The sequence below is a fragment of the Drosophila innubila genome (genome assembly GCF_004354385.1).
Source record: "Drosophila innubila isolate TH190305 chromosome 2R unlocalized genomic scaffold, UK_Dinn_1.0 1_C_2R, whole genome shotgun sequence".
NCBI lineage: Eukaryota > Metazoa > Arthropoda > Insecta > Diptera > Drosophilidae > Drosophila > Drosophila innubila.
The window spans coordinates 21,521,448-21,547,628 of record NW_022995374.1 but is presented as its reverse complement, the minus strand read 5'-3'; the positions used below and the strand labels follow the sequence as shown (position 1 = coordinate 21,547,628).

Genomic DNA, 26,181 nt, shown 5'->3' with positions numbered 1-26,181 from the left:
AAATAAATGTCAATAATATGGGTAGTCTCCCTCTCTAAATCATGCCAGTTATTTGCCACGCTTGGCCCATTCGCCTCTTTAGCTCAGTGGTAGAGCACTGGTCTTGTAAACCAGGGGTCGTGAGTTCAATCCTCACAGGAGGCAGATCTTCATATTCCGCGGTACTTTAGTTATCGCGGATACTTTTTAATAAATTTTTATTTTCTTATTTAAAAGATTACTTGTACAAACTGTGAAAATTTCAGATGTGTAATTTTTTGTTGTTTATGATGATAATAATAATTCGAGCAGGTAAAAAACATATTTTTGATGCTCAATATAAAACACACTTATTAAAATTTCAATTGTCTGATTATTGTTGTATTAATTAGGCTTTGTTTAAAAAAATGAGCATTTAATAAACAAATTAAAATTTAGCGCCAATAATTCAAAGAAATCATTTGAGCGATCTTTGTAGAAGTACAAACAAAACTCGAAATTTAAGTAAGTAAATTTAAAATAACATTTATATATTATTAATTGATTCAAAAAGATTTAAAAATGCTAGATTCATTATTTACAAAATTTAAAAATGTAAATATGTATTAATTAGGCTTAGATTAAAAAAATTATTACTTATAATTCAAAGAAATCATTTAAGCGATCGTTGTATAAGTACAATCCAAACTCTAAATTTGAGTAAGTAAATTTAAAATAACAATTATATCTTATTAATTGATTTAAATATGCTAGATTTATTATTTACAAAATTTAAAAATGTAAAAAAAAGTACAATTAGTATGATTGCCTCCTGTGAGGATTGAACTCACGACCCCTGGTTTACAAGACCAGTGCTCTGCCACTGAGCTAAAGAGGCCTGAGCAACGCGTTTCGCTAAAACTGGTGATAAAGTCTGTTCGCTCAGTGGCTGTGCGTCGCTTGCTAACGAAATTTCACTGTTCGGGGGCTGTTTGAACAGTTGGCAGCGCGCACAGAACGCCGCTCAATTAGGGCGTAAGCAAATATAAATTCGTGTTAATGCTATCTGCGATTAATACCAGATATTATCTAGCATCAGCACTTGCCTTGACAAATGGAACGAGCAGCTGCCAAGTTGGCTGAAAGGTTGTCTCTGTTGCTACCTAATTTGTTTTATTTGACTGATGAAGACAAGTTCAGGCTATAGAAATGTTCCAAGTGTGTGTGTCTGTACATATGTTTTACTTGCTTTCAAGAGGCAATTTGTTATGGTAAATTGTAAGCAAAAGCCTCAACTCAGAGTGAGTATCTCTATTTGTGGCGTGGGAAGGAAAAATGTTGCTTGCAGCGTCTCAATGGTGTCATTGGAGTTGCAACTCGTACTCGTATGTTTAGATTTGCAGATTTCAGTGATAAGAAAAGCGAAACTCCCGCTTTAATGTTTAATTCCAACAAAACACTTTGAAGATTTCAAGTTTCTTTTTTATATTATCATTTTTATTATAAGATTAACTGGCAGAATATTTGAAAATTGTGAGAGGCGGAATTAAATATAAATTTGTGATAATAAATTATTTATTGCTTAAGTTGTAATTCAAAATTATTAAATTAATGAAAAAGAGAGCTTGTTAGACTTAAAATCAAGATCTTTTCAGCAGCAAAGGTAGCATGACTGTACTCCTTGAGGTAAATGCACATACATATATCAAAAGCAGTATGTAGTTATGGGGGTATTATTATGGATTATGTGCATATCAAATTACCCAAACGACAGCTCTTTCGAAGTTCTATGGAAGTTGAATACGTTATGCAAATATCCATGTCGCATAAAAGGAGAAATGCGTAAATTACAGTGTCAACATTACAACGCCCACTTTCCCTTTTCTTTTTTTGGGGTGGTGTACCGCTGTGAAAATGCATTATGCACAATGGGACGCGAAACCGAAACCGAATACTCACCTCAAGCAGGCTAAGCCTTAGTCTGGACCCGAGGGCGCAACGATTTCTGTATGGTAATTTCGTAAGCTGTTGAATCCGCTGCTATTGACTTTGGCAGTGTAACCCTTTCATCAGTGTTGGAAAACACTTGCAGGGTGGAGGGTGCAGTATGGCGACTGTCAGTCCAACAACTGGACAACATGTCAAAAGCATCAACTTCATCAATCAAAAGGGGGCTGAATTTATGTACTTGTAGTTTGTTGTAAGCGGCAAATAAACGATGCTTACAACAAACAAATCCGACAGCTGCCACTTGCAGTACAGCTAACAGTAGAATGACACTCAAAGGATGCGCCCTGCGACACGTAATCAGTGTTACAACTCTCACATTGAACATTAACATGATCAATAAAGCTGCTACTGCTGCTCCTGTCAATGGGTATCAACCGATCCATTTGCCAACTCTCTTTATGGGCTGACATTCAGGCGCAAAATATTTATCACTCTCAGCAGTTGCAGCATCATCATCATCATCGTCATCATCCTCGACGAGACATGGGCCCTTCCACCCCTAATTGTAGTGCATTGTGAGAAGGAGACCAGGACATAAATGTGATCGTGATTGTGATTGTGAATGTGAATGTGAATGTGAATGCATTTTGAGTCGCAGTCGTTGTGTAATGTCATTCCCTGACCCTGCTCGGACGCCTGATACTCTTGTTTATATGCAAATTCATGTGGAATAAATGCTTACCTACCCACTGATAAATCCATGGGCCCTACCAAGTAAATATAACCATTAATTTGTGCACTCAAGAGCCGACAGTTAATTACAGTTTATATCGTTTCGTTTCTATACCTTTTGATTCTCGATTGTGCAAAAATTTCATTAAACTTCCGTTGCAACTTGAACAACAACAAAAAAAACTCAACTATTTGTTGCTGTTGTTGTGCAATATTGCAATGTACTTCCGGCATTCTGTGTTGTGCCTGTTGCGATTAAAAGTGCACTCCATTGTTGCTGTTGCAACGATTCATGTCAACTTGAAGCGCACTCACACGAGCACTCATTTCATTCACGAACAATAACCAAAACCCAGACAAAGACAGAGACAGCGAAACAGAGAGACAAACAGACAACAGACAAAGCAATTAATGGCATAAACTAAATTTTCTATAAGCCCAGTTAGCCAGTTTCCTGCAACCTTCCCGTGTCCGTGTCGGAACCGACTTGCAACTTATTCGCACACTTAATTGAAACATATTTCATCATTTACCCACAAATTGTAAGCTGCCATTTTTGTGGGTGGCTCTTGACATTTAAACCATAAATAATTTATAACAATTTGCAATGCTATTGTCCGACTGACGACTAATCCCGTGTTACGAAAATTAAAACTGACTTTTAGCCATTTTTAGTTTTATGGCTATTGTGCATATTTGTATTATGTTGTTGTCATCTCTGAAAATGTATTTTTAAGCGGCCAAAACGAGTTTCGTTGACCAAGTTTTTCCCTTGTTGTTCACTGAGTAAATGCGATGCAAATTTAATTGCGCTTCTTAATTAATTTTTAACAATCACTTAAATAAATTTAAGTTCAAGTTTAACACAGTGTTGACAACGTTTTCCAAAGCTTATTGATTTCAATCGTTACAATGACATTGAAAAAGGCCCAAATCCAATACAATCGCAAGCAAATTCGTTTTATTAAATATCCATAATAGATGAAAAGAAATCTCTATTTGATTTTATAGCCCTGAGTTGTAAACCGGCTGAAATCAATAAAGTTTGAACAAACTAAGCAGAAAATCAATCAGTTTTAGATTTTTGTTAGATTGATGGCAGATTGATTGGATTATTTTTAAGCAATATGGTATATCTTTATCAGAGGCGTTCTACAAATCTTTAACACAAAAGCAACTGTAGGTGTTCCTGAAAACAAGCAACCTTTGCTTTCAAATGTCTAAAAAATTGTTGAGAGATATAATTTAATATATATTGTAATATATTTGTAATATTTATTGAATTGAATTGAATTATTTTTCAAATGCATAAAATACATATTTAATGATTTTGCTAATTTCAGGTCTGTTCTAAAAATCTCTAACAGCGCTAAGGAAACCCAAAAGCAATTGTTGGTGTTCCTGAAAACAAGAAATTACTGCTTTTAAATGTCTAAAACATTCTTAAGAGATTTGACAAAAATTAAACATTTATTAAATTGAACTAAAATATCTTTTAAATTGAATAAAAATGCAAAACAAAAAATGTCTGAAAATATAAAATCTTTTTTTTCTCAGACAGATTGAAAGCATAGGAGGGTTCTTATTTCATTTTAGATTCAGTAATAATTCAATTTTATAATCGATTGCCCCTGAGGTACTCTAATAAATTAATAATAGCTCCCTGAGTGCAGTTTTCTCTTGGCGCCACATGTGTTCCAGCAGTAAAGATTAAAGTTTAAAAGGCAACGCGGCGGGACATGAGGAGGAATTAAATTTAGAATTAGGAAATTGGGAATCGTAATTGCCGGCGGCCTGAGGAACGAAGAGTCAACAAAAGCATTAATTGAATTTTCATTTGGCATTCGAATGATTTTAAATTAATTAAGTGCGCTGGAGAACAAAAAAAAGAGTGAAAAGCAAAGTAAAAACTGCATGTTTACGAAAGCAACAACAATGGAAAGTGCTCTCGACTGCGTCTGGCATTGTATGGACGCTCGAGTGGAAAACAAAAGCTAATGCCAGACGGGCGCGTTTTCCACGCAATCGAAAGGGGGTTGAATATGCGCAACAACAACAACAACAATAACAATTATACTTCGAGTGGTGGCGTCGGCGTCGGCGGCGACAGCTGCAAATGGAAATGGAAAATGAGAAAATGTAAGTGTGGCGCGTGCGCAGCATGCACAGGACTCAACGCAGGACACAACACAGGACATGGTCGCATCTCTGATATTTAACATCTAATACAGTTACAACCTGAGACCGAGATTGATGAGTCGGGTCGTTGCAACTGCCACTGACAGCACGTGACGAATTGCCGACTGACACTGTCACACACACACACACACATGTCCTTTTTTTATGCAAAGGATAATGTGCACATTGATGAAATATATGATGAAATGCCTTTGCCTGTCAGCGCGCATTAAGCCTCATTTTTTTTGTGTTTTTTGTCCCCATTTGAGCCCTAGCAATTTTACACTAAATCAGCCAATTTCTCACCCAATTCGTCTATTGTTTACCGCATCCTTCAATTCGTTGGCATTTTCGGGGTCGATTGTCAAAAAAAAAGTTAAGCCGCTAAATGCAGCTAATAAAGATTTGATGTGATTTGAAATCGTTTTGCGGTTTTATTTTAATGCGATTTTACGATAAGCTCGAATTTCAAATATGTTCTCGAATGCTCGAATGTTTTCGATTATAATCCTATACAGTGTGCAGTTTTTGAAATACTTACTTTTTAAACTAAAATATTATCTTTTAATATAATAAGTCTAAAAAAAAGGGTGTACTTTTAAGTATACGATTGTAATCCTATGAACCGTGCAGCTCTTGAAATCTTTATTTTTTTTTAACTAAAAACATATCACTAAATTATAATAATTAAAAAAAAAATGGTGAACTTCAAATTTTAATCCTATGGGTCGTGCAGCTCTTGAAATCTTAACTTTTTAAATTAAAAATTATCATTATTATAAATCTAAAAAAATGTGTACTTTTGAATATACTTGCTCATTAAAAATATAATAAAAGTCTTAATGACAACTTTGACTGAAACTGCTGAGGTATGCTAATCATTATTATTACTTATTATTTATTTATAAATATCACAATTTGATCCAAATGACAGACATCTTGTGCTCTCAAAACTTCAATTGATCAAACTTAATATTTATCTGCAGCTTAAAAAAATGTTTTACAATTCCAAATTTATAAGTTATTGGCTTAGTATTCAATGGGAGAATCCCAAATGAAATATTTTCTTACCACGTTTAAGAAGCCTGCTTTGCGTTCTTTACGACTTTTGCCTGAATATATGTATGTATTTAGGGCAAAACCTTATGTTCGATGGGTTTGATAAAAGTGTGTGTTGTTAGCGCCTTGAAAGTGTCCAACAGCTGTTAAATTTCCAATAACTCTGACGGCGCACAGCACGCGCCAGTTGTTTGTCTCGCCTAATTGCAATTACCTTATTTTTTTGGCCCAGGGGCAGGATAAGGCAAGGGTCCAGCTTCAGATCCTGCTGTGCACCGTGTGAATTCTGTTGTCACAATGTGTGCATCACATGTGTGCAGAAGCTGAAATCGATTGATTTTTGTGGATTTTTGCAGGAGGAGTTGAGGCTAAGATGGATCAGTGAAGCGGGTAGATCGTTGATCCATTTTCCACGCACTGTTGCCTCGAAACTGAAATTGAACAGATCTGCACAAATATACACATACACACATATACACACGCACATACGCACAACCACAAGTGTAAGCTGTGGTAATCAAAACGATGATGTGAAAATATTTGTTCATTGGCCATGTCGTTTTCATTTTGAGCCCGACTAATGGATTCATCTTCATCTTCGACTCCATTTCAGCTGGTTTCACTTACAACAGGTGAGCCTGCCGAAACTAAATTTCTTCTGGCCCTAATTGTCATGGGCCACTGAAGCGCACAGCCCGAGGCACATCGACATCACGTTTGGGTTGAGCTCAGTTGATGATGATGATGTTAATGATGATGATGATTATTAAGATAATATTAATAATAAGTATGACTGTGTGTAATTTTTCAAAATTAATATCCGGTCCTGACTCTGACCTTGTCGTGCCTATACACATTTCATATCTGACGCTGTCGAAAACATGAAAAACAGTTATCAGCCGCAAAAGCAGCAGGCGACAACTGTGTCAACATGTGTTCGCCCCAGTTATGCATTCGAGATACAAGGTACAAGATACACAGATACAATTGCAAAGCTTGCATCTGCAAGAGAAGCAGCTTGAGTTCGGTAGCTGAAGTTCGCTACTTTTGCGCCATTAAAACAGCCGCCTCTTTAGCTCAGTGGCAGAGCACTGGTCTTGTAAACCAGGGGTCGTGAGTTCAATCCTCACAGGAGGCAATCCATTAAAGTTTCTTTTTTCAGCATGGATATTTTTCAATACAAAATATATTTTACAAACATCAGCTCACAGTCGCAGCTCGTGGTTGATTAATAAACAATCAATCATATTCAATTTATGTAAAATGAGAAGTCAGTTAAATATATTTTTTTTTTTAAATCGAAAACCTTAAAATTCTTAATGAATTGCTGCCCATAAATATAGTTTAAAATCTTAAGTTATGCATATAAATAATAAGTAGATACAGTGAACGCATTTTAAGACAGATCACTGGAGATTCTTTGCTTGTTTAAATAAAATGCTTAAATAAATCAAAAGATACAAATGCACTTCATAAAAGTTATGAGCAATCTACAAAAATTAAGAACAAGTGTACTCAAAAGTATAACAAATTCTATGGACCAATGATGTTCAAGTTACTTTCCTGTTGCACTTTAATTGCGAAATTGCATTAGTGACACAATTTATGGTTCCGCGATCATGAAATGTTTTATGTGTCATGAACATGCACTTGGCAACCGGAAAGCTAGAAGCGACAGAACTGGGAACCGGGATAGACACCTGACAAACTGTTGAAACTGCAGCTGAAACTGTTGAAAGTGCCACTCAATTCTGCATTTCAACATACTATATAGACATGCATACATGCAGCATCGGCGTACTGCATAAATTTGTTTAATTGCTAATACGGAGGGAATAGCAGAGCAAAGTATTTATTTCTGATGTAAGAGGAGGCAATTGGAAATGCAGGCATCGCTTTGACCCTGGCCTGGGGCATAAATTAGTTCAGCGTGGCAGGCACCGTCCTGTTTTTTTTTTCAAGTGCCCCGAATATTGTGTTTCTCGTGCAGCCACAAAATTACAATTTACAACGTTTCTGCTGTGGCCTTTGGCCCGAGTTGTGTTCCCAGTAAATGCTTGTGAGATTTTCCTGCCACTTGCGGCATTTTTATGTTTACTTTGCTTTTCTTTCCTTTTTCGGGAAAACCATAAAAAAGTAGCTGTGGAATGACAGCGACAAGTGATTGTTGTTGTTATTTGCCCCTCGCCTAGGTATCCTCAAGGAAGTGTCTGTTATTTTATTTTATTATTGCTCACTGTGGTTTGTGGCAAGTTGACAGGCACACACACACATATATACACACAATATCTGATATTGCGTAGTCTCGATTCTGCTATCTCTCTTACTGTTCATCAAGTTCTTTTGTCACCACAATTCGCAGTGTCAATGAAACGCAGAATCAAAAGACTCAAACAACGAACTTGTATGGTAATAACTTTTTCTTTTTTTGTTGCTATTTTAAACAGTTTTGATTTTGTAATAGACTAACGGCATGTCCAAATTTCACTGTTTTCTACATATGTTTTAATGGGCCCGCACTATTGTCCGAGCTTTGATTTATGGGCGGCAACATTAGCTAATCGAAATTTTGAATAAAAAAAAGCTTGCCACCAAGTAAAAAAAAGGGTGTGCGCACTTGAAACGCGTGCACGGCATGCGAAAGGACCTTTTCGCATATTTTTGGTAAATGCACAAATGCATCCTTTTTTTTTTTTTTTTTTCGTTTTTTGATTTATGCCTTTTAGTTGTGTGTCTGTTTTGGGTGCTTCGTGCTGTGCTAATTTTAATGATTTTTAATGGGCAAATGTAATCAACGCTGGCAACCCCCGCCCTTATAAACCAAGTGCTACATCCCCGCTACAACAAAGGGTTGCGCAGTATGGTAGTGCCGTGTTTGGGTTGTTGTGATCATTTTAATTGACTTTGCGCACGAGCGCGCACTGATCTCTATCTGAATCTGAAAGCCACATCAAAATGCCGAGCCACTTCATAAAGGCACCACCAAGCATTTGTCTGCCTCGTGTGTCAGTCAGTCAATGGGTTTACCAATATGAAACTCGAGCGATTATCAGAGCACGGAAATGGACATTTAAGATGCACATCATAAAAATCTCAAGCCGATGGCAGCTGTCAAAATAAGGAGACGCCTCCTATCGAAGATGCAATCCTAGCTGGGAAGGGGGAGTTCAATGCACTGCACTATTAACTATATACTGCAAAGACTATTATACATATTTTTAAACCAAAGTCGAGCTATGCTTGCCCTAGTAATACATACAAAACACATCCACACTCTCTCTTTCTCTGTCTCCCTCTCTTGTTGGCTTACTCTTCACAAAAACCCACCACCAAATTCGGCAGAGCTGAGATCAAAAACTCAACGCGACTGTGAAGCGTGTAACAGCGAGGGCTGGCATCAATGTTGTTGCCTGAACAAAGCGTAAGTTGAACTCAACAAATAAATAATACATTTTTGTTATTGTTCTTGTTATTAATTCTATTCTATTTATTTCTATAAATTTTAGTATAGAGCATCTTTCAGGCATAAGGTTCTAAGACTTTTACTAGAAATTTAACAAATTGGCATTTAGTTGATACTGTCACTTTAAAGCTAACATTTATTAATCTGAAAAAATTAATCAATAAAATAACTTATATGAAATAAATAATAGTATACTTTTAAATTTATATGAAAATATTACATAATTTTTACAACAAATGCATAGTTACCTAATATGTAATAAAATAATAAAACTTTCTCAGCATTTATTTTAAATTGTAAAATGTTAGACTTATAATTATGAACTTAATAATAACATAAGTTAAATAATTTTTATAAAAGCAATTATTTTAAATTCGTGTGACTTGTTCGATAATATGAAGTAGCTCTACTTAAACGTTAAGAATACGTGTATCTAAAACAAATAAATAAGAAATAAAATAATATTCCAAGCTTTCAATGAATATTTTTACTCTTAAACATAAACTGTTAATGTTACCCTCTCTTTGGCGCAGTCGCTGCCTCTGCTGCTGCTGCGGTTGCTGCTGCTGTCGCTGTTACTGTTGCTCAGCACGTTCAGTGCTCAAGTAGCCGTCGTGCCAGACACAACGTTGCGCTCTCTCGCTGTTGCTCTCTCTCATTGCTCGCTCTCGCGTCCGTTACGATCTTTGAAAACTTAAATTGTTGTGCGCCTGCGCAACTTGGAATTGTGCTGCCTTGTGAATAAGGAACTCACTTGAGTCGTCAGTCGCGACGCGAATATTTGTAAATTGTTGTTGTTGTTGTCGTTTGTTTATTAGTTTTTCGCGCTGGAGTGTGAATTTTCTGTTCGGTTTAGGGGGGAGAGAACGGAAATGCAGCGAAAAGGAAATCAAACACATTTGTATGACGAACGGAAATTGAATTGTGTGCGATGTGCGAGAGTGCACAAGTTGAATCATTGAATTATTAAATTAATTGAATCAAAGCAAAAACGGCAATAATTTGTGGTCAACATTTGAAAAATTGAACTGAAAGCCAAATCAACAATTGTAATAAATAAATAAAAGATAATAACAACGATAATAGTAAATTGTGCGTCGATTTAGTGACGGTCTCGGAGTTGGCTCTTTAATGCGGTGGCAAACGCAACAGCATCAGCAGCAGCAGATTCATACAATAGCCGCTTTCATTGATTTATTGCCAAAGTGTAAATAATTGCAACAAAAGTCGCACGAAATGAATTCAATCGAAACTAAATGAAATGAATTGAATTGAAATTCCTTTATTGATGCGTGTTTTAAACATTTTCGAAACCGACACAAAGGCAGTTCAGAATTACATTTACCGAACATATACAAATTCCTATAGGTAAGTGATCAATTATAACTGAAATTAGAAACTTATAGCATGGATTTACTCAGTGGAGTGCAAGTCATTTGTAAAGGTTAAATCATTTAATGATTACAGCTTGGTTACATTTTTAGCACACAGTGCAGCCTGCCTAAAGGCGCACCCAGCAATGATGTGGCAATATATCTAGCTAAGGCCGCTCCTCCAAGTACACATTGTATACTATATGTGCACACAAAATGATTATGCAAGGTTCTTCAGCTGAAGATTTGCAAAAACTTCAGATCTTGACTTTAAATTGCACTTCACGTTCTCGCATTTTGGCAAAAATGTACTCTTGAATTATGGATTACGAAATAGCTACCTAATAGAGCTAAAGATTTTGTTCTGCTCTTTTTTTATATATCTGTTTTTTTGTGGATAGACCGCAGACAAAAGACCTGCCAGAGTTGGCTTGAAAGTTGTTGGCTTATCATAACAAAAGAATTGCCTTTCGCAATCAAGAAAGAAAATTGTTTTAAAGCATATACAAACAAACATTCGAGTATAAAGAAATAAATTACGAGGCGCTCAGCTATTAAAACGCGATTTGAATTGCTGATGCTTTCAGTAATTAAAATCGATTTCAATCAGCTGATTATCTGACTGGATGGCAATTTTGTATCGGGGCAAAATCAAATCAAGAGTTCCATTTAATTGAAATTCTATTGGAATTTCTAGTTTGCCCTTGACCAATGTTCATGCATTGATGCAGCGCTATAATTACATATGATTTTCTGCGGTTGACTCACAGACTCAGGTAATTGTTGAATTCAATTCAACAACAGTGGCAGTGGCTGTGGCAGGTATCTCAGTGTTTCAGTGTTTCCAATTGTCTCGTTCTCTCGATACTGTCATTAATTTTAAGAGTCTCTGTCTCTGTCTCCGTCTGTGTGCATTGCATTTGAATAACAATTGAGGTAGACAAACGGTACCAGGTTTATTGAGATTCGAATTTCGAAAAGGGCCAAGAGCAACCCTTTGGACCCAGTCCCGAACAGGATGTTGAGACGGGGGCCGATTAACATATTTTCATTAGATTCTTCTTCTGTTGACTTTGTCGTATTTGTTTTTCGTTTGCTCTTTGTCTCTTGTCTTACGAGTTTATTTGTCTTTGTGCTCAATGCCAACAACCCAATCAAAGTTGCTGGCCATTGATATGTAAATCTTCTCCATATGCCCAAGTCTTTTCTTCTCTTCAGAGTCTAGACTCAAATGCAACTCGAGCTTGATTGGAAAGCAGCTAACGAGTTCAGTTTGTTGATTTAACCTTCTCGATGAGTTAAAAACTGTTTTAGTTTCACTTTCATTTCAAAAAAGCTCACAACAATTAAAGCTTCATTCAGCATGATCTTTATTTTCACCTGCTTCCACTATAGATTTCGCTGTGAATGTGAAGATTGATATTTCCGATGTTTGACAAATCGCTGAAAGATTTACAACAATAATTTGCACTTTCGTTTCGATTGACAATAACCAATATTTAAATATCTTATATCTATGTACGATCGTCCAGTCTATAAACTTTCTAGAGCTTAGAGAATTGATTTGCATAAATGATTTGCCAGCACAACTTTCACGCGACCCAAATGACATTCTAGGTGATCCCATTGACGTTAATTGTACGCTGAGATTATGGCTAATTATCAACATGGCCAAGTACGAGTACTCGCACTCTTTTAGACCCGCAGCACAGCTGCCAAACACCTGGCTAAGAAGTCTCGACAGGTAAACCACTTTACACCAGCTGAAGTCAAAGTTGAAGTTGAAGCTAAAGTTGATGATAAAGATGAAGAAATGCTAATGCAGAATCACGAACCTAAAAACAAAACGTATTTGTGTCAAGTCTATTAACTTGTGTATTGTAATACCCACTTCAGTTTCCCCAGTTCCTCGTTTTCTTCTGGCCATTTCAGAGTCTGTCGCTGGTCCATTTGCTGACCATGTGCTCAGCCTCTATTAAGGTGATTATTTTATCAATGTCGCTCTGGTTGCCATTGTCATTATTGTTGTGGTTGTTGTTGTTGTTGTTGATATTATTATTATTATTGTGAAACACTTGTACACATACCAGAGCACAATTGTCAAGTGAGTTTAGAGCTGTGCTAATTTGTGTGTGTGTGACAAACAATTCATTTGGTCACATAAATTACGACTATAAAGTGCTCGAGCTGAAATTGAAACTGTGCCAAAGGCATTCATCAGATACCAGTAGTCTTGAGTACTCACACATAAATGAGAGTACCCGTATTTATCAGCGTAAAACAGCTGTTCAGAAATACCGTACCCAACCTGGGGGGTAAATGTTTATGTTTATAAAACACACAAACCTTTGGCATTGTACCAATGTACTCAATGTTTTATAATGATTCGTTAATAATCTTGAAAAAAAAACAATAACAAAAGCTTTTCAACAAAACCGACGATTAACAACACACACTAGAAATTGAGTTAATTTGAAGTAGATAATTTTTTTCAATGCACACAAACAGTGCTGAGATAGCTATTATACCCAAAATAATAGAGTATACATTTTTAAAAACTGCAAAACAACACGAAAATTTGGTAATCAATATTAAAATATACTTTGATTTCGTAAAATCAATAACTAAAACCTTGAGGTATGGCATTTTTCTGTTCTTATAAATTTAAAATTTACAATTCAATCAAATAATAAAAAAATAAAATTAAAAAGTAACTTCTTCAGATTTTGAGGTTGCCTCCTGTGAGGATTGAACTCACGACCCCTGGTTTACAAGACCAGTGCTCTGCCACTGAGCTAAAGAGGCGCTTGTTGGCAAGTTGTCTGATTTGCACTAGCCTTTACGCGAACAGAATGGTTCTTAACAGAACAGAAAATTTTAACAACATACGTTAGCAGCCATCTGTAAAGTTAACAGCGTATTTAAATAAGCGCCAATAGCTAGCAGCGCTCGTTAACAGAGACAAGCTTATTTGCATTAACTGCCGCGTCATAAGCGTTAAATTAATTGTTGTTTATTTTTGAGACTGTATTTGAAAGCAAAACAGGTGTCATCTCCATTTTAGTAATTGAACATAATAATTTGCATTGCCCATTACAGCAACAAGCAACAAATTGTGGGCGCACTGAGCTCATCTCGCAACAATTTGTAGGTGCGCTTCAAAATCAAAAGTGAAATATATAAATAAATAGGTATATTTGAAAATACATATAAACAAGCTGGCAGACGACGACAACGTCGAGCGGGCAACACCTTTAATCAGAAAACGCGTTTAAATTGGACATTTTATACGTGGGGGGCAAACGTCTCCACAGATATTTCAGCACACTCGAATGCACAGCAACGACAATAATAACAGCAACTGTATAAATGTTATATGCGTTATGTGTGTAATTTGAAATGGAATTGCTTTTGAATTCGTGCATTTTATTAGCATAAAAAGCTCATTTCAATTTTCGTACAGGGCAAAGATTAACAGCGCGTGGGAAGTTTGGAAGTTGGCGATCAAACTATTTGAGCTTTTCACTGCATCGTATTTACGTAGATGCAAGTACAAGTAATTTATGCAATTGTCAAGTGATAGGGATCAGCTATAATTTCAATGCATATTTATGGGCAAAGAGAGCAAACCAATTCAGTGACGCGTCAAACCACTTAGTTTTCCCTCTAGAGACGTCTGACCATATAGACATCAGCAGAATCATCTCTTCATCAAGAAACGAATAAACTGCTTCTCTAATTAGAATTTATGACCATGATCAGTTGCTGCTTGGCTTTTCTTAGCATTTTGATCTCCCTCGAGACCTTTTACACTCGACCATTCACTTCAGGCGACATAAGCGACACTAATTTCGAAACTTGTGACCATTTTTTCAGGTCATTTTCGGTCAAAGTCAAAGCTGATGCCAAACTCGAAAACATAAGTTAATAAGCCGTTGATAGACCGGAATTTGGAATCTTGAATCCGCAGCCAACAAGTTTCTTTCACCTTGCAGATGTCCCAGTTGCTTGACCAGCCGAATGCAATTTGTGTATATTTCAACATAAATTTAACAGTACATTTGCAACTAGTTCTTATTCTTGGTTACAGCCAGTTCAACTGTTCAACTGTTTAACCCGACACCTGCCTCACCTCTCGCACCCTGTGCCAAAACGCGGCTCTTTTTTGTCAATTTTCTGTTTCTCTGTTGTCTATAACACCGGAAACATGCTGCCGCTTCACTTTATGTTAGGTAAATAAAAAAACATAAGCGAGGACCGTTTAAGAAAAAACAGTTTTCTTAACTATCAACATCAATTTAGCTTTCTTTTTTACTCTTCTGTATTTATAGATGTTTTAATAAAATATATACATAAATAATAACTTCACAATACAAATACAGTAAACATTCTATACAAGCAACTCAAATAAAACTATGTTTAAAAAAGAGTTTCCTATATAGAAAAAGTAGCTAATATAGAAAAAGGTGTATAAATTTTAAATTGAATACGTTTTGCGACATAAAGATTATTAAGAAGTTTTATATGTTAAAATAAAATCAAGTAAGACTATAAAAACAGCTTTTTCTCTAATTCATCGCAAAAACAATATTTTTTGGTGGCAAGGTTATGGATATTGATCCTTGTGCAGACCTCTGAAGATTTCTTGCCATCATGCAATTCATTAAAAATGTATTTTTTTTTTTAAGAAATCGGTTTTTTTTGTATTTTTATCCATTTTTATGGAAGTACGGAGATGTAATAAAAAAAACAATACTAGTTGTTTGTATAGAAAATTTGATATACAAAAAGTTGCTTATACAGAGGTTGCTACTATAGAATGTTGCTTTTGTAAAGGTTGCTTATAAAGATTGTTTAAAATTCTTATAACATATCTTTCCGTTATACTTATCTTTCCGTTATCTATGACAAAGAGATATTATTCTATTGATTTGAACTCTTTTGAAATTTTAAATACATTTTGACTTGGTGTTATCCACCGAAATAATTCAATTATATAGTACAATTATCCGCTCCAAAATGTAGAACATTCTTTTCGACCTAGCTGTCGACACCATTGAGAGAATTCATAATTTATTACTCTACAAAGTTTTGCCCAGAACACAACATGTTTACGTTGAAGTCTTACAACCTATTGATCCCCCCTCGTAAACTTATTAAAGCCACCGCAACTTTTTTCGTTTGGTACGCGACGGCGACCATCGCTTGGTAATTATCAGACATGGCCATAGGTCCAACTCTGGCTATTTCTTAGGGTTCTTCTGGTCGTAGTCTTGTTCTTGCTCTTGGTCTTGGCGTGGTTACGCTTCAGCAGATTCAACGCCCCTTTAGCGCCCACACGACTCCGGGTGTGTGCCTGGGAAATAGTCGCAGTTGCAGTTGCAGTTGCAGTCTTAAGTCTAAAGTCTTGGGTTATGGCCATGTCTTGTTGCACTTGTTTTTATTGAATTGCGAGCAGAGCCCTTCAAGTTGGCCACGCAAATTCTGCAACATATTATACGAGTATGAGTTTATTTTTCTATATACATACATTTATACGTAGTTCAATGATCTTCATGCTTGAGCGCAGAAATTTCTGATGTTGTTGTTGTTGTACTCTCACGCTGTAACTGACACTGTAGCAATTTAGCGACCTTTGGACTTTTGACAAGCCTGCAATTTGCACAAATTGTCGTAAGTCAGTTCCAACAAACTCCACTCGCAGCATCTAAAATACACCTGAAGAAATCTCTCATTTGGGTCTCGTCAGTTCGTAATTAAGCATTAATGCTAAATTAGATTAATGATGGGCTCTCGAATTTAGAAACATCAGCAAAACAATAGATGATGATGACTAGAACGTGTCGTGTAGTGTAGTTCCTGACGGTCTACCTGTCGACCTGTCTACCTGTAGGCAACACGCAAACTGAAAACAACCTTAAACCCAGATAAGACTCAAAGCTGTCATGTTGATGAAGTTCTAAGTTGAATTTGTAGAACGATGCCAGCATGGTAATTAGTCTAAGAGACTAATGACTGCCTTGTTTCATCTCGAAGACAAGGAAGTTCATCCAAAATAGCACAATGTCAAAGTGATGTTATAAGTAGATGCACAACAATAGTTACAGATACAGATACAGATATAAGTACTGAAAGCGCACACTTGATAACCATACGAGTACTTAAAGTTTTTAAGAATCTTTATTAAAAAATATTGCCAAAAAGAAATTTGTATTGCTTAATTACAGTAGAATTTTTTTAACTAAAACTTCTCTAGGTTGAGCTCTTAGATTTTTAGGGAACGATTTCAGATTTCCATTCTTTAAAATATAGTGATAATCGATATCATGTTTTATATCTAATCTATAGAGTGTTTTGTGAATTCCATCTGAAATTCCATTAATTGTTCAGAACTTGGCTTCTTAGCAGACTTATTAAAAAGGAAACTAACGGTTAGCAGCGCTTCCAAACACATTAATTTCTCTGCCATTAGCATATGCAAAGGAAATCTTAGGGGCAGCATCTGACAGATACATTTGTGTGTCACAAGTATCTATGACAAGCTATGAATGCGACTCTTTGTTTTTTTTTTGTTCCTTTTTTCGTGTGCTTTGCGCCGCTGTAAGACAAGAAGAAGAGAGAAAAAACAACAAGTGAAAAGCACAAAGGCAACAGTTGCCGCCACATTAGGTAATGTGATCTATGCAGACAACAAGCAGCAACATCATCTTTGGTTGTACAATGTACATAGCTGTATATGTATCTGTATCTTGTTGTGTGTACCTTGTGTGTAGCTAGGCAAATCTGCATATCAAATGCATATCTTTGTTTTGCGGCTCCCAGACAAAGACTCGCGAGTGTGTGTATCTACAATTTGTATCTATACGAACGAAAGTGCGTGCTATGAGCTCTCTTGCAACTGACAATCAGCAGCTCAGTGGGTTGCAGTTGCAGTTGCAGTTGCTGTGGCTGCAGTAACGGCACATTCAACGCCCTGCAGCACATTTGCATGTCATTATGACTATTCTGTTTCTTTTTTTCAGTTAGCAGCAAAAGACACGTTTTAGGGCCTAATGGAGCCTTAGACTCGTGCATAGATAGAAGGTTCTAAATATAAACAAGAGCTAATTAAACTGGCTCTCAACGAGGCGCGCTACAAAATTGTAGCATGCCAAAGTTGTTAAGACCGACGAACCGAAAAATGCAGACCATACGAGTAGATCGTAGACTGTAGAACCGAGAATTGGAGACCCAAGACAAACTCTACAGCCTGAACTTGGCGATTGTTTTAGCGCAACGATGCGGAACGCAAATTAAAGTGACTTTAAAGTGGCAGCACTTGGGCATTGGGTGCCATTTAAGGGACCTAAAAGTTCAAAGTGTACACTGATAAAAAAAAATGTACTAAAATCAAGATTTTGGTCTCAAAACTAAGAATTTTGGTCAAAAAAATGCGTCGAGAACATAAAATACTTATATAAAGAAAACACATCTTGGTTTTAAGAACTTTAAAAAAAAAAAATTAAAATTACCTTAAAAAACAAAATCAAGAAAAAAAATTAAAATTATTTTAAATTTATTTATAACTTTATATATTTTTATACTATTGATTTGTATAGAGTTTTTAAGCTGTCTTGGTAATATTATAAATGTTATTTTAATTTGTCACGAGTGTTAGAAACAAAATTTTAAGATGAATGTTCTTGATATTAAAAGTTGGCCTTTTTTCAGTGTATTATTCTCCAAAAGATTTGTATATTTCCAATTGCTAAAGTGAATTTTTTCTTCTATTTTATTTTTTGCAGAGACCCCATAGCAACTCCAATTGGAACATGGACACCGGAAGTGTGGTTAGCGAACCGATTTCCGCGCATCATCGCGCCTTTGCCAAACAGAAATCGGCCTCTATGGTAAGTGAACTCACAGTTCAAGTTGTGTAAATATAATCATGTTACACGTATGCCCATAAATTATGATTGGTGCACTCTACTGGCGCCCTATTGTCTAATTCGATTATATAAGTGCGCAAATCATTTGCAACTAATTAGTTTAAAACACGCACAGATAATATAAAAAACAAGCTAGACAAGCGTTAGCATCAGATACTTTACATAATTTCACACTAGAAAGTTGTCCAAAATGAAATTCACAAAATCAAATATAGATACAAATACAAGGTACATAGCCTACAGCCAACATGCAACTTGCAACATGCAACATGTGTGCGGCGGCACTTGGAAAACTTAATTAAAATCGGCAAGTCAATAAAGCATTGAGTGCTCGCATATCCATGAATTCACAGACCATCAACAGTTTACAGCTATTAATTGTTAATTGTTGATGCATCGTAATGCATTTTTAAGCAACACTTTCTCGGCCCCAAAATACGAACTCATTCCCACTTGCAATGGCAATAAATCTTGCCAACACACACAAACTTAATTATTCGTCAATAACTGAAAACATAAAAGAAGTATCGAAATTCGTTAATATGAGAAAAGTCAACGCTTTTTTCGATTTCACAAAAAACATGAAATTTAAGATCTTTTCTTTACATTTATTTTACAAATTAGTGTGATGCAAAATCATTTGTTTACTCAAAATATAATTTATTAATTTTTACAGAACATAATAAACAATATGAAATACTTTTATTTTTATGCAAGAATTTATATAATGATTGCTTAACTACATCGAGAATTGCCTTTTAATTAACTTCTAAGTACTCATGATGTTCTGATAGCAATCAGCTTGTGCAATTAAAACAACAATTCACAAAGAAGTCTGAATGTTAAATAAAAACCGGCTAACTACAGATTCTATATCTTTTACAACTTGACTTCAATAGCAAGCAGTGTTAAGCAGTACGATGGAGCGCACATTATTTATGATTATTTCATTTGGATTAAATTTTAAAATTTTCTTTTGAACTTAAAATTGTTGAAATGTAAGTTAGTATGCTTATCTTAATGAAAATTCAAGTTTAAGTATTTAAGTTAAATGCTTTTCATGTTGCACCTACAAATACCAATTAAATTAAACTCGGAGAAATGAAAAGATGGAAAAAAAATTGAAAAAGCTACAGCTGCGGGTGCTCATTAGACTATAAAAACTGATTCATATATTACTTATAGATACCGAGGCTACTTCCGCCGACGCATAAAGAAACAACAAAAACTCATCGAAGACTTTCCATATACTACTCCAAATATAATACAAAGCAGTGCCTTGCAAATTAGTTGAAAAAACGGTGGGGCAGTCATCCATAACACTAAACAAAATAACAACAGTAAAACTCTTCTATTGAATGACTTTCACTCGAAACGAAATGATTGAAAGCAACAGTAAATTATGAGTATTTTTAGATGTTTAGCACCGAAGTGGACCGTTATTAGTCATAAGAGTCGAATGCAAGGCGTAACTTTTAAAATTTTTGAGAAAGATGAGGTAATTTGCGAATGAGCACTCATTTAGTATGTATTAATAGTTATTTATGTGTTACAGTCAATATGTTTTTTGCTTTTTTACCAAATACTGATTGATATAGCATACTAAATACGATCATTACCGAAGCTATCACCCCGGGTGTATATTTTACACCCTTTGGAAGCGTATTAGAATAACCAAGTGTCATATACGGTCAATTAATTTCTTCCACAAAATTACACCAATTATTCAAACTTCTTAGCACGAAATATTTGGTTCAAAGTTGCAACCGATGAGAAATTTCCGTAATGTATGTAAATTTATTTATGATCTAAGTAAAAAGTCAAAAAAAGGACCACTGCACCAGGAAGTTCTCACGTTTTAACTGGACAATGTCCGGTCATGACGAGTAATTGTAAAAATTTCTTAAGAACTTCCTTGCAGATGCAATTCTCGAATATTATTACAAGGCAAGGGGTTGACCGGTCAAAGTTGCTGGGTTCGTAATCTTTTAGTTCTACTTATGAAGGGTGTGTCACCATTTGGTGGTGGTTCTTTGAGTGCATTTGAGAGTCGTTGTAACGGCTGTTGCCGGCTTCTTAATGCACTTTTTGTTTCACACATTTCGGTTCTTCGTTCGGTTTGATGTCGTTGAGCACGTACTCGCAGTTAAAAGCTTTTGTTACGTCAACGTCAAAAGCAACAGGTTAGCGAGCTTTCGCGCTATCGCACCAACACATAAAAGCTCAACGCACTTGACGAAGCTTTTCAGTTGACGAAGAAATTTACGCGTGCCAACAGCTGTTGCCTCTGCAGCTTTTTCATTTGTCATACACATTTGTTTTGTTATTTGTTCAATGTGCAATTTATTTTACATGTTTGTAAACTGTTTGTTATTTTAAAGTGTGTTATTCAATATATTTAACCAGCTGTGCTGTGATTAACATTCCTACAAATATTAAATTCATACGCATTTGTATGTGTATGTATATGCCTGTGATATCAGTGATTTATTAAACTTCATCAGTCGTAAAACAAAGATCTTAAGCGATAACATTGTGCTAATTGATTAATGCAATAAATACAAAAATACATATTTGAGTATATATTATAAATAAACAACCATAGATTAACGCAACATCAACGCGGCCGGTAAAACAACAAAACAAACGAACGACAAGAGCTTTAAGCGTTAAACTAAGCTCCACGCGCACACACACAAACACGCACAACGCGAGTAGATTGTGATCGGCGCTCTTTTCCGCTCCCCACCCACTTCTCACTTTCATAGTGAGAGCCAAGCCCCACAGAAATGCGAGTCGCGAGTGTCAGTCTGCTTTCGGCCTTCGCTTGCTTGCCTTCGTTAATTCGCTCAACTGCGCCAGTAACGAGGACTGTTAATTTTAAAAGCTTCATTGCTGTTGTTTCACCACGATTGCTGCATAGTCAACAAGCTGCAATGAGTCTGCCGGAACGGAAACCATTTACTCCGGATTTCTTCTTTCGACAAGTGAGTATTATCGTTATCAGATAATCTATGTGATGTAATCGCTGAACACTTTATGAAATTGACAATTTTCCACAGCTGTTCGATGGGGAGAGCAGCACCTACAGTTATCTGCTGGCGGACATAAAAAGTGGAGACGCTGTCATCATAGATCCTGTTCTGGAGCAGGCAAAACGCGATGCTCAGCTAGTAAAAGACTTGGGCTTTAAGCTGAAGTATGCCAGTAAGTGGAAGCTAAATTAAAATTGAGCTATTATGAATGTCTACCAATTATTTCAGTTAACACACACATGCACGCAGACCACATTACGGGCAGTGGTTGGCTAAAACAGCTAACGGGTTGTCAGTCAGTTATCGCCGCGGCTAGTGGTGCCAAGGCGGATCGTCATATCAAAGAAGGTGATCGCATTGAATTCGGACGTCACTGGATCGATGCGTTGGCCACACCTGGACACACCAATGGTTGCATGAGTTACGTTATCAGTGAACAGGGTTGCATCTTCACCGGAGATACAGTTCTGATTCGCGGCTGTGGACGCACCGATTTCCAAGAGGGCAGCTCAAAGAGTCTCTACGAGAATGTACACTCCAAGATCTTTAGTTTGCCGGAAAACTATCGCATCTATCCGGCCCACGACTATAAGTGAGTGAGCGCAAGTGAGACAGCAAATAATGCTGGTTAACGCTTTGTTTCTGCTTGCAGAGGTCAACTGGAGAGCAGTGTCTGGGAGGAGAAGCGCTACAATCCGCGACTGACAAAGAGCCTTGATGAATTCATTCAGATTATGGACAACTTGAATTTGCCCTATCCAAAGAAAATCGGTAAACAGTCAGACCTTGTCATTATAAAGCGGAACTAACTGTAAACTTATATATTGCAGATGCCTCGCTGCCTGCCAATCGCGAGTGTGGAGTGTACGATATTCCCAAGGAGTAACCTCTGCAAGATACATCAGAAATGTATTACATTAAAGGAGGTTCAACTTTCTAAAGGGACATGGAAATCAACAACTAGGCTCAAATTTCATCTTGGATGGCATATAATCTATGTCTTACATCATTATGAAATCAATAATTATATTAAAACTATTGCTATGCAAAGCTTTATAAACGAAATAAATAAAATATATTTTTAATAAGTGAATTTACTTAACTATAAAAATATCTTTCGATTTCTGTTTTCAAACTATTCTTTACTGTCCCTTCTCTTCAGAACATGAAATGCTTTATAAAATAAATTTTTAATAAACAATTATTAAACAAATTATAACATTTTTAAAATTATTTTTTCTAAGTTCTGGATAATTTTAATTTTTATAATAAATCAAATTTGTACGCTCTTTTCTTCACAGACCATTCTCAATCCGAAGAGTTGTGCCAACGCAGCCAAGTACAGTCTGCACACGGCGTCGGAGAACAATCATGACACGCAGCTGCAGCTGAGCAGCGCTGCCTCACATTGCTCCACAACGGGACGTCGACGCAAGGGCGGCTCTCTGGGCGGTACGCTCTCTTCGCGCTCCACACGCAGTGAGTCGAAGGAGTTGCGTTCCGCTCTGCAGGATCGCGAGGCTGTTATACAGAATCTTCGCATTCAGCTCTGCCTGGGCAAATTGCCACGCCCCAGTGGCCCGGCTCTTGATGAGTCCGAGAAGCCCGCGGCCGAGCAGAAACTGAACCGCCTCAAGGCCGAAGCGGAGAATAAACGCATTAAGATCAAGAACCTAAAGGGCGCCCTGGAGAAGCTGGACATCACAGAGTGAGTAACTTATATGGAATACTCTTTTATTTTCCATATACTGACTATTTGTTTTCCTTTTCTGTAGCAACATAGACATACGTATTCGACAGGCGGAACTTGAGTATGCTTTGGGCAGGGAGGAGCTGCAGATGCTATCGATTGTGGAGGAGGCACGAGCTCTACAGGCTCGCCTGGAGAAATCCAAGCCGGAGGCACAAACGCTGTACAACATCATCAGCTCCGGCGTCACATTGAGCCTGCACGCCGTACACGCCACCTCCGGACGTTGGGCAGCTCAACAGAGACCCGATCAGCCGGGCTTCTTTGTGGAGTGGGCTCTCGAGGGAGACGGATTATATAAGGGCGATCGCATACTGGAGATCAACGGTCGTTTGGTGACCAGCAAGACGAAGGAGGAACTGCAGAAACATGTGGGAAATTCCGGAAAATGCCAGATGGTTGTGCTGCGCAAAAAATCCGTGCCCATACCACAAAAGCAACTCGATCAGGAGAAGGAGAACAACATGCGACTACAACACCGCATCTCGTACCTGGAGGAGCAAGTGCGAGAACTGCAAACTGTCAAGGAGCAGCAGAAACTCCAACAGCAACATCATCATCATCAACAACAACAACAGAAACAACATTTGTCCGCAGCGACAACGCAGTCCAACAATGCACACGTGACCAGCATAAGCATATCCTCACCACCCTCTCCCTCTACTCCGCCGGACAAGCCGTTGATCTTCCAGCGGGGCAACTACATTACCACCTTGGTCGGTGGCAAACCCATTGAGCTGGTGGCCGATGAACTGCAGCCGGCACATGTTACCAAGACTCTGATCAAGGAGAACACACACATTGATCTGCGCGATCGTCTGCCACATTCGCACCTCTATTCCATGCCGTCCAAGTCGCTGTCTGCCTCTAAGATATCCATCAACAGCGACTCGGCCTACATGCAGCAGCAGAGGCGGGAAAAGGAACGGCAACGAGATCGACACGAGCGGCAGAGGGACAGAGATCGATCTCGGGATGCACTGCAGCAGCAACAGCAGCTGCACAGGGAGCATCTAATGAGCACACATGCGCGCAGCGTGGAGCATCTCAATCACTACAATGGGTAAGACAGAGAGAAATTGTTTTGTACAGATTAACTAACTTCATATTTCTCCAATCTCATCTGTAGCTTGGAAAGGCGGCGGGATACGCCACGTCAGAGCGAGGCTCAGACCCTTCGAGCTCGTCTGCCCAGCGATATGCGCAGCGTCAAGTCCCTCGACTTTGACAGCGAGAACGAATCGAAACCATCCACGGAATCTCGCACTGTGCGACCCACGCCTCCAAAGAAGCCACTGCGCCTTTCACTACAGCGCGCCCAGAGTCTGCAGACGGTGGAGCTGCATCCTTGCTCCGATCTGGATCGTAAGCGACCCATGAAGCGGGTTCACAACAACAGTAGCAACAGCGGCGGCTCCTCGCCCACTGAGGATGCACAGAATCATGGTCCTGCACCAGGTGCAGGTCTCTTCATCGAGAACTGCAGCCCCATTCATACTGCCTCACTAGGAAGGCACAAACTCATCTGAATTATTTTATTACTTAGCTATAACAACATCTGGAACTAGTTTAGATTTTGGAGAAACAACTGCTTCGCAGTAAATTTCCCCAGCAGGCGGACATGTGCAAAATTTAATACCCTAATTATTTATAAGCTTACAAATGTGTATTTTCTCATACATCTAAAAGTTCTAATTTAATTATACTCTCGATGTACTTACCAGATATCTTAAGTAGGGCTTGGCTATTATAACGCTTCACCATCATTGTCGCAAACTCGAGAGAATCGAGTTCGATTGAATGTAGAATCTATTAGCACAATTTATAATGTAAATACACAAATTTCTGATTCAACATCAACTTATTTACTTAGTTTTTTTTTGATAATTTATATTGAAGAATTTTACAAAGGTTCTTAGGAAAATGATTTCGTATTATGGCTGAGTTTGAATTAAAAAACAAGTCGGAAAGGCTATTGTCGAGATCCCAATCATACAATACCCGTTACTAATTTCAATATATCACATATTAAAGTACTTAATAGAAATAACTACCTAAGAAAAACTACAGCATACTTTTGGGCGCTCGTATTGACGCAAATTTTAATAACTTTGGTTGATTATAAGGTCGAAGATTACCCCATCTCCCTGTTACATACACTTCAACGAACACAATAAACCCGTTTACTTATTTGTTAAGTAACGGGTATAAAAATATAAATGGTATGTGTATATTGTAACGGTAGTACGTTCCTTTACCCGTACTTCTCTTTATGAAGCATTTTGTTATTTCTAAGTTCAAAGTTTTTGCCAACAGACACGATCTTCTGCTTCATTCATTAAGAATTTATGATAATTATTTGAATGAAGCTCACGTTGTCGTGTTTAGCCGTCGTTATGTCAATTGATTATACTTGAGCACTTTCAGCATATTTCAATTTTAGAATTTAAATTTACTAAAGGAAATGCATTATTATAAGCATGTCAAATTAGTCTCATTAAATGCATTCGACTCCCAATTGAAATCTATGTACCAAATATGGGCACTCTAAAGAGCTAACCCTACCGCCGTATTGCAAGAGCGCTTGAAGATAAGTGTGTAGGTAAGCGAGATTGTGAGTAAATGCAGAATTCAGAGCGTGAGCGTAATCGTGAGCATGAACGGTAGATAGCGAGAGAGCGCGATCGTTGTTCGTGCCTTGCCACCCACAACGTCGCCGTCAACGCTGGCAGAGGCTCAGGTACTTAGTCGATAT

At 37.3% G+C, this 26,181-nt stretch overlaps 2 protein-coding genes and 4 non-coding genes across 6 annotated transcripts; 4 read left to right on the top strand and 2 right to left on the bottom strand.

The window, feature by feature from the left end:
* Positions 1 to 72: 72 nt before the first annotated feature.
* Positions 73 to 144, top strand: Trnat-ugu. The gene has a single exon. It is a non-coding gene; the product is annotated as a tRNA-Thr (tRNA).
* Positions 145 to 784: 640 nt separating this feature from the next.
* Trnat-ugu lies at positions 785 to 856 on the bottom strand. The gene has a single exon. It is a non-coding gene; the product is annotated as a tRNA-Thr (tRNA).
* A 6,087-nt stretch (positions 857 to 6,943) lies between these two features.
* On the top strand, positions 6,944 to 7,015 carry Trnat-ugu. Its single transcript has one exon. It is a non-coding gene; the product is annotated as a tRNA-Thr (tRNA).
* Positions 7,016 to 9,958: 2,943 nt separating this feature from the next.
* LOC117784075 lies at positions 9,959 to 25,290 on the top strand. Its single transcript, XM_034621679.1, has 5 exons — positions 9,959 to 10,708; positions 18,498 to 18,602; positions 22,978 to 23,384; positions 23,452 to 24,489; positions 24,556 to 25,290. The coding sequence occupies exons 2-5, from the start codon at positions 18,525 to 18,527 to the stop codon at positions 24,953 to 24,955; spliced, it is 1,923 nt and encodes a 640-aa protein (XP_034477570.1). The 5' UTR covers positions 9,959 to 10,708; positions 18,498 to 18,524; the 3' UTR covers positions 24,956 to 25,290.
* Positions 13,447 to 13,518, bottom strand: Trnat-ugu. The gene has a single exon. It is a non-coding gene; the product is annotated as a tRNA-Thr (tRNA).
* Positions 20,890 to 22,754, top strand: LOC117784076 (persulfide dioxygenase ETHE1, mitochondrial). The gene is made up of 5 exons (XM_034621680.1): positions 20,890 to 21,628; positions 21,704 to 21,848; positions 21,905 to 22,268; positions 22,329 to 22,447; positions 22,507 to 22,754. The coding sequence occupies exons 1-5, from the start codon at positions 21,431 to 21,433 to the stop codon at positions 22,560 to 22,562; spliced, it is 882 nt and encodes a 293-aa protein (XP_034477571.1). The 5' UTR covers positions 20,890 to 21,430; the 3' UTR covers positions 22,563 to 22,754.
* Positions 25,291 to 26,181: the final 891 nt, after the last annotated feature.

Coding starts and splice junctions, on each gene's coding strand:
- LOC117784075 (XM_034621679.1), top strand. CDS start 18,525: ATGGACACCGGAAGTGTGGTTAGCGAACCGATTTCCGCGCATCATCGC. Junction 23,385..23,451: donor GAGAAGCTGGACATCACAGA/GTGAGTAACTTA, acceptor CCTTTTCTGTAG/CAACATAGACATACGTATTC. Junction 24,490..24,555: donor CATCTCAATCACTACAATGG/GTAAGACAGAGA, acceptor TCTCATCTGTAG/CTTGGAAAGGCGGCGGGATA.
- LOC117784076 (XM_034621680.1), top strand. CDS start 21,431: ATGCGAGTCGCGAGTGTCAGTCTGCTTTCGGCCTTCGCTTGCTTGCCT. Junction 21,629..21,703: donor CGGATTTCTTCTTTCGACAA/GTGAGTATTATC, acceptor AATTTTCCACAG/CTGTTCGATGGGGAGAGCAG. Junction 22,448..22,506: donor GCCCTATCCAAAGAAAATCG/GTAAACAGTCAG, acceptor TATATATTGCAG/ATGCCTCGCTGCCTGCCAAT.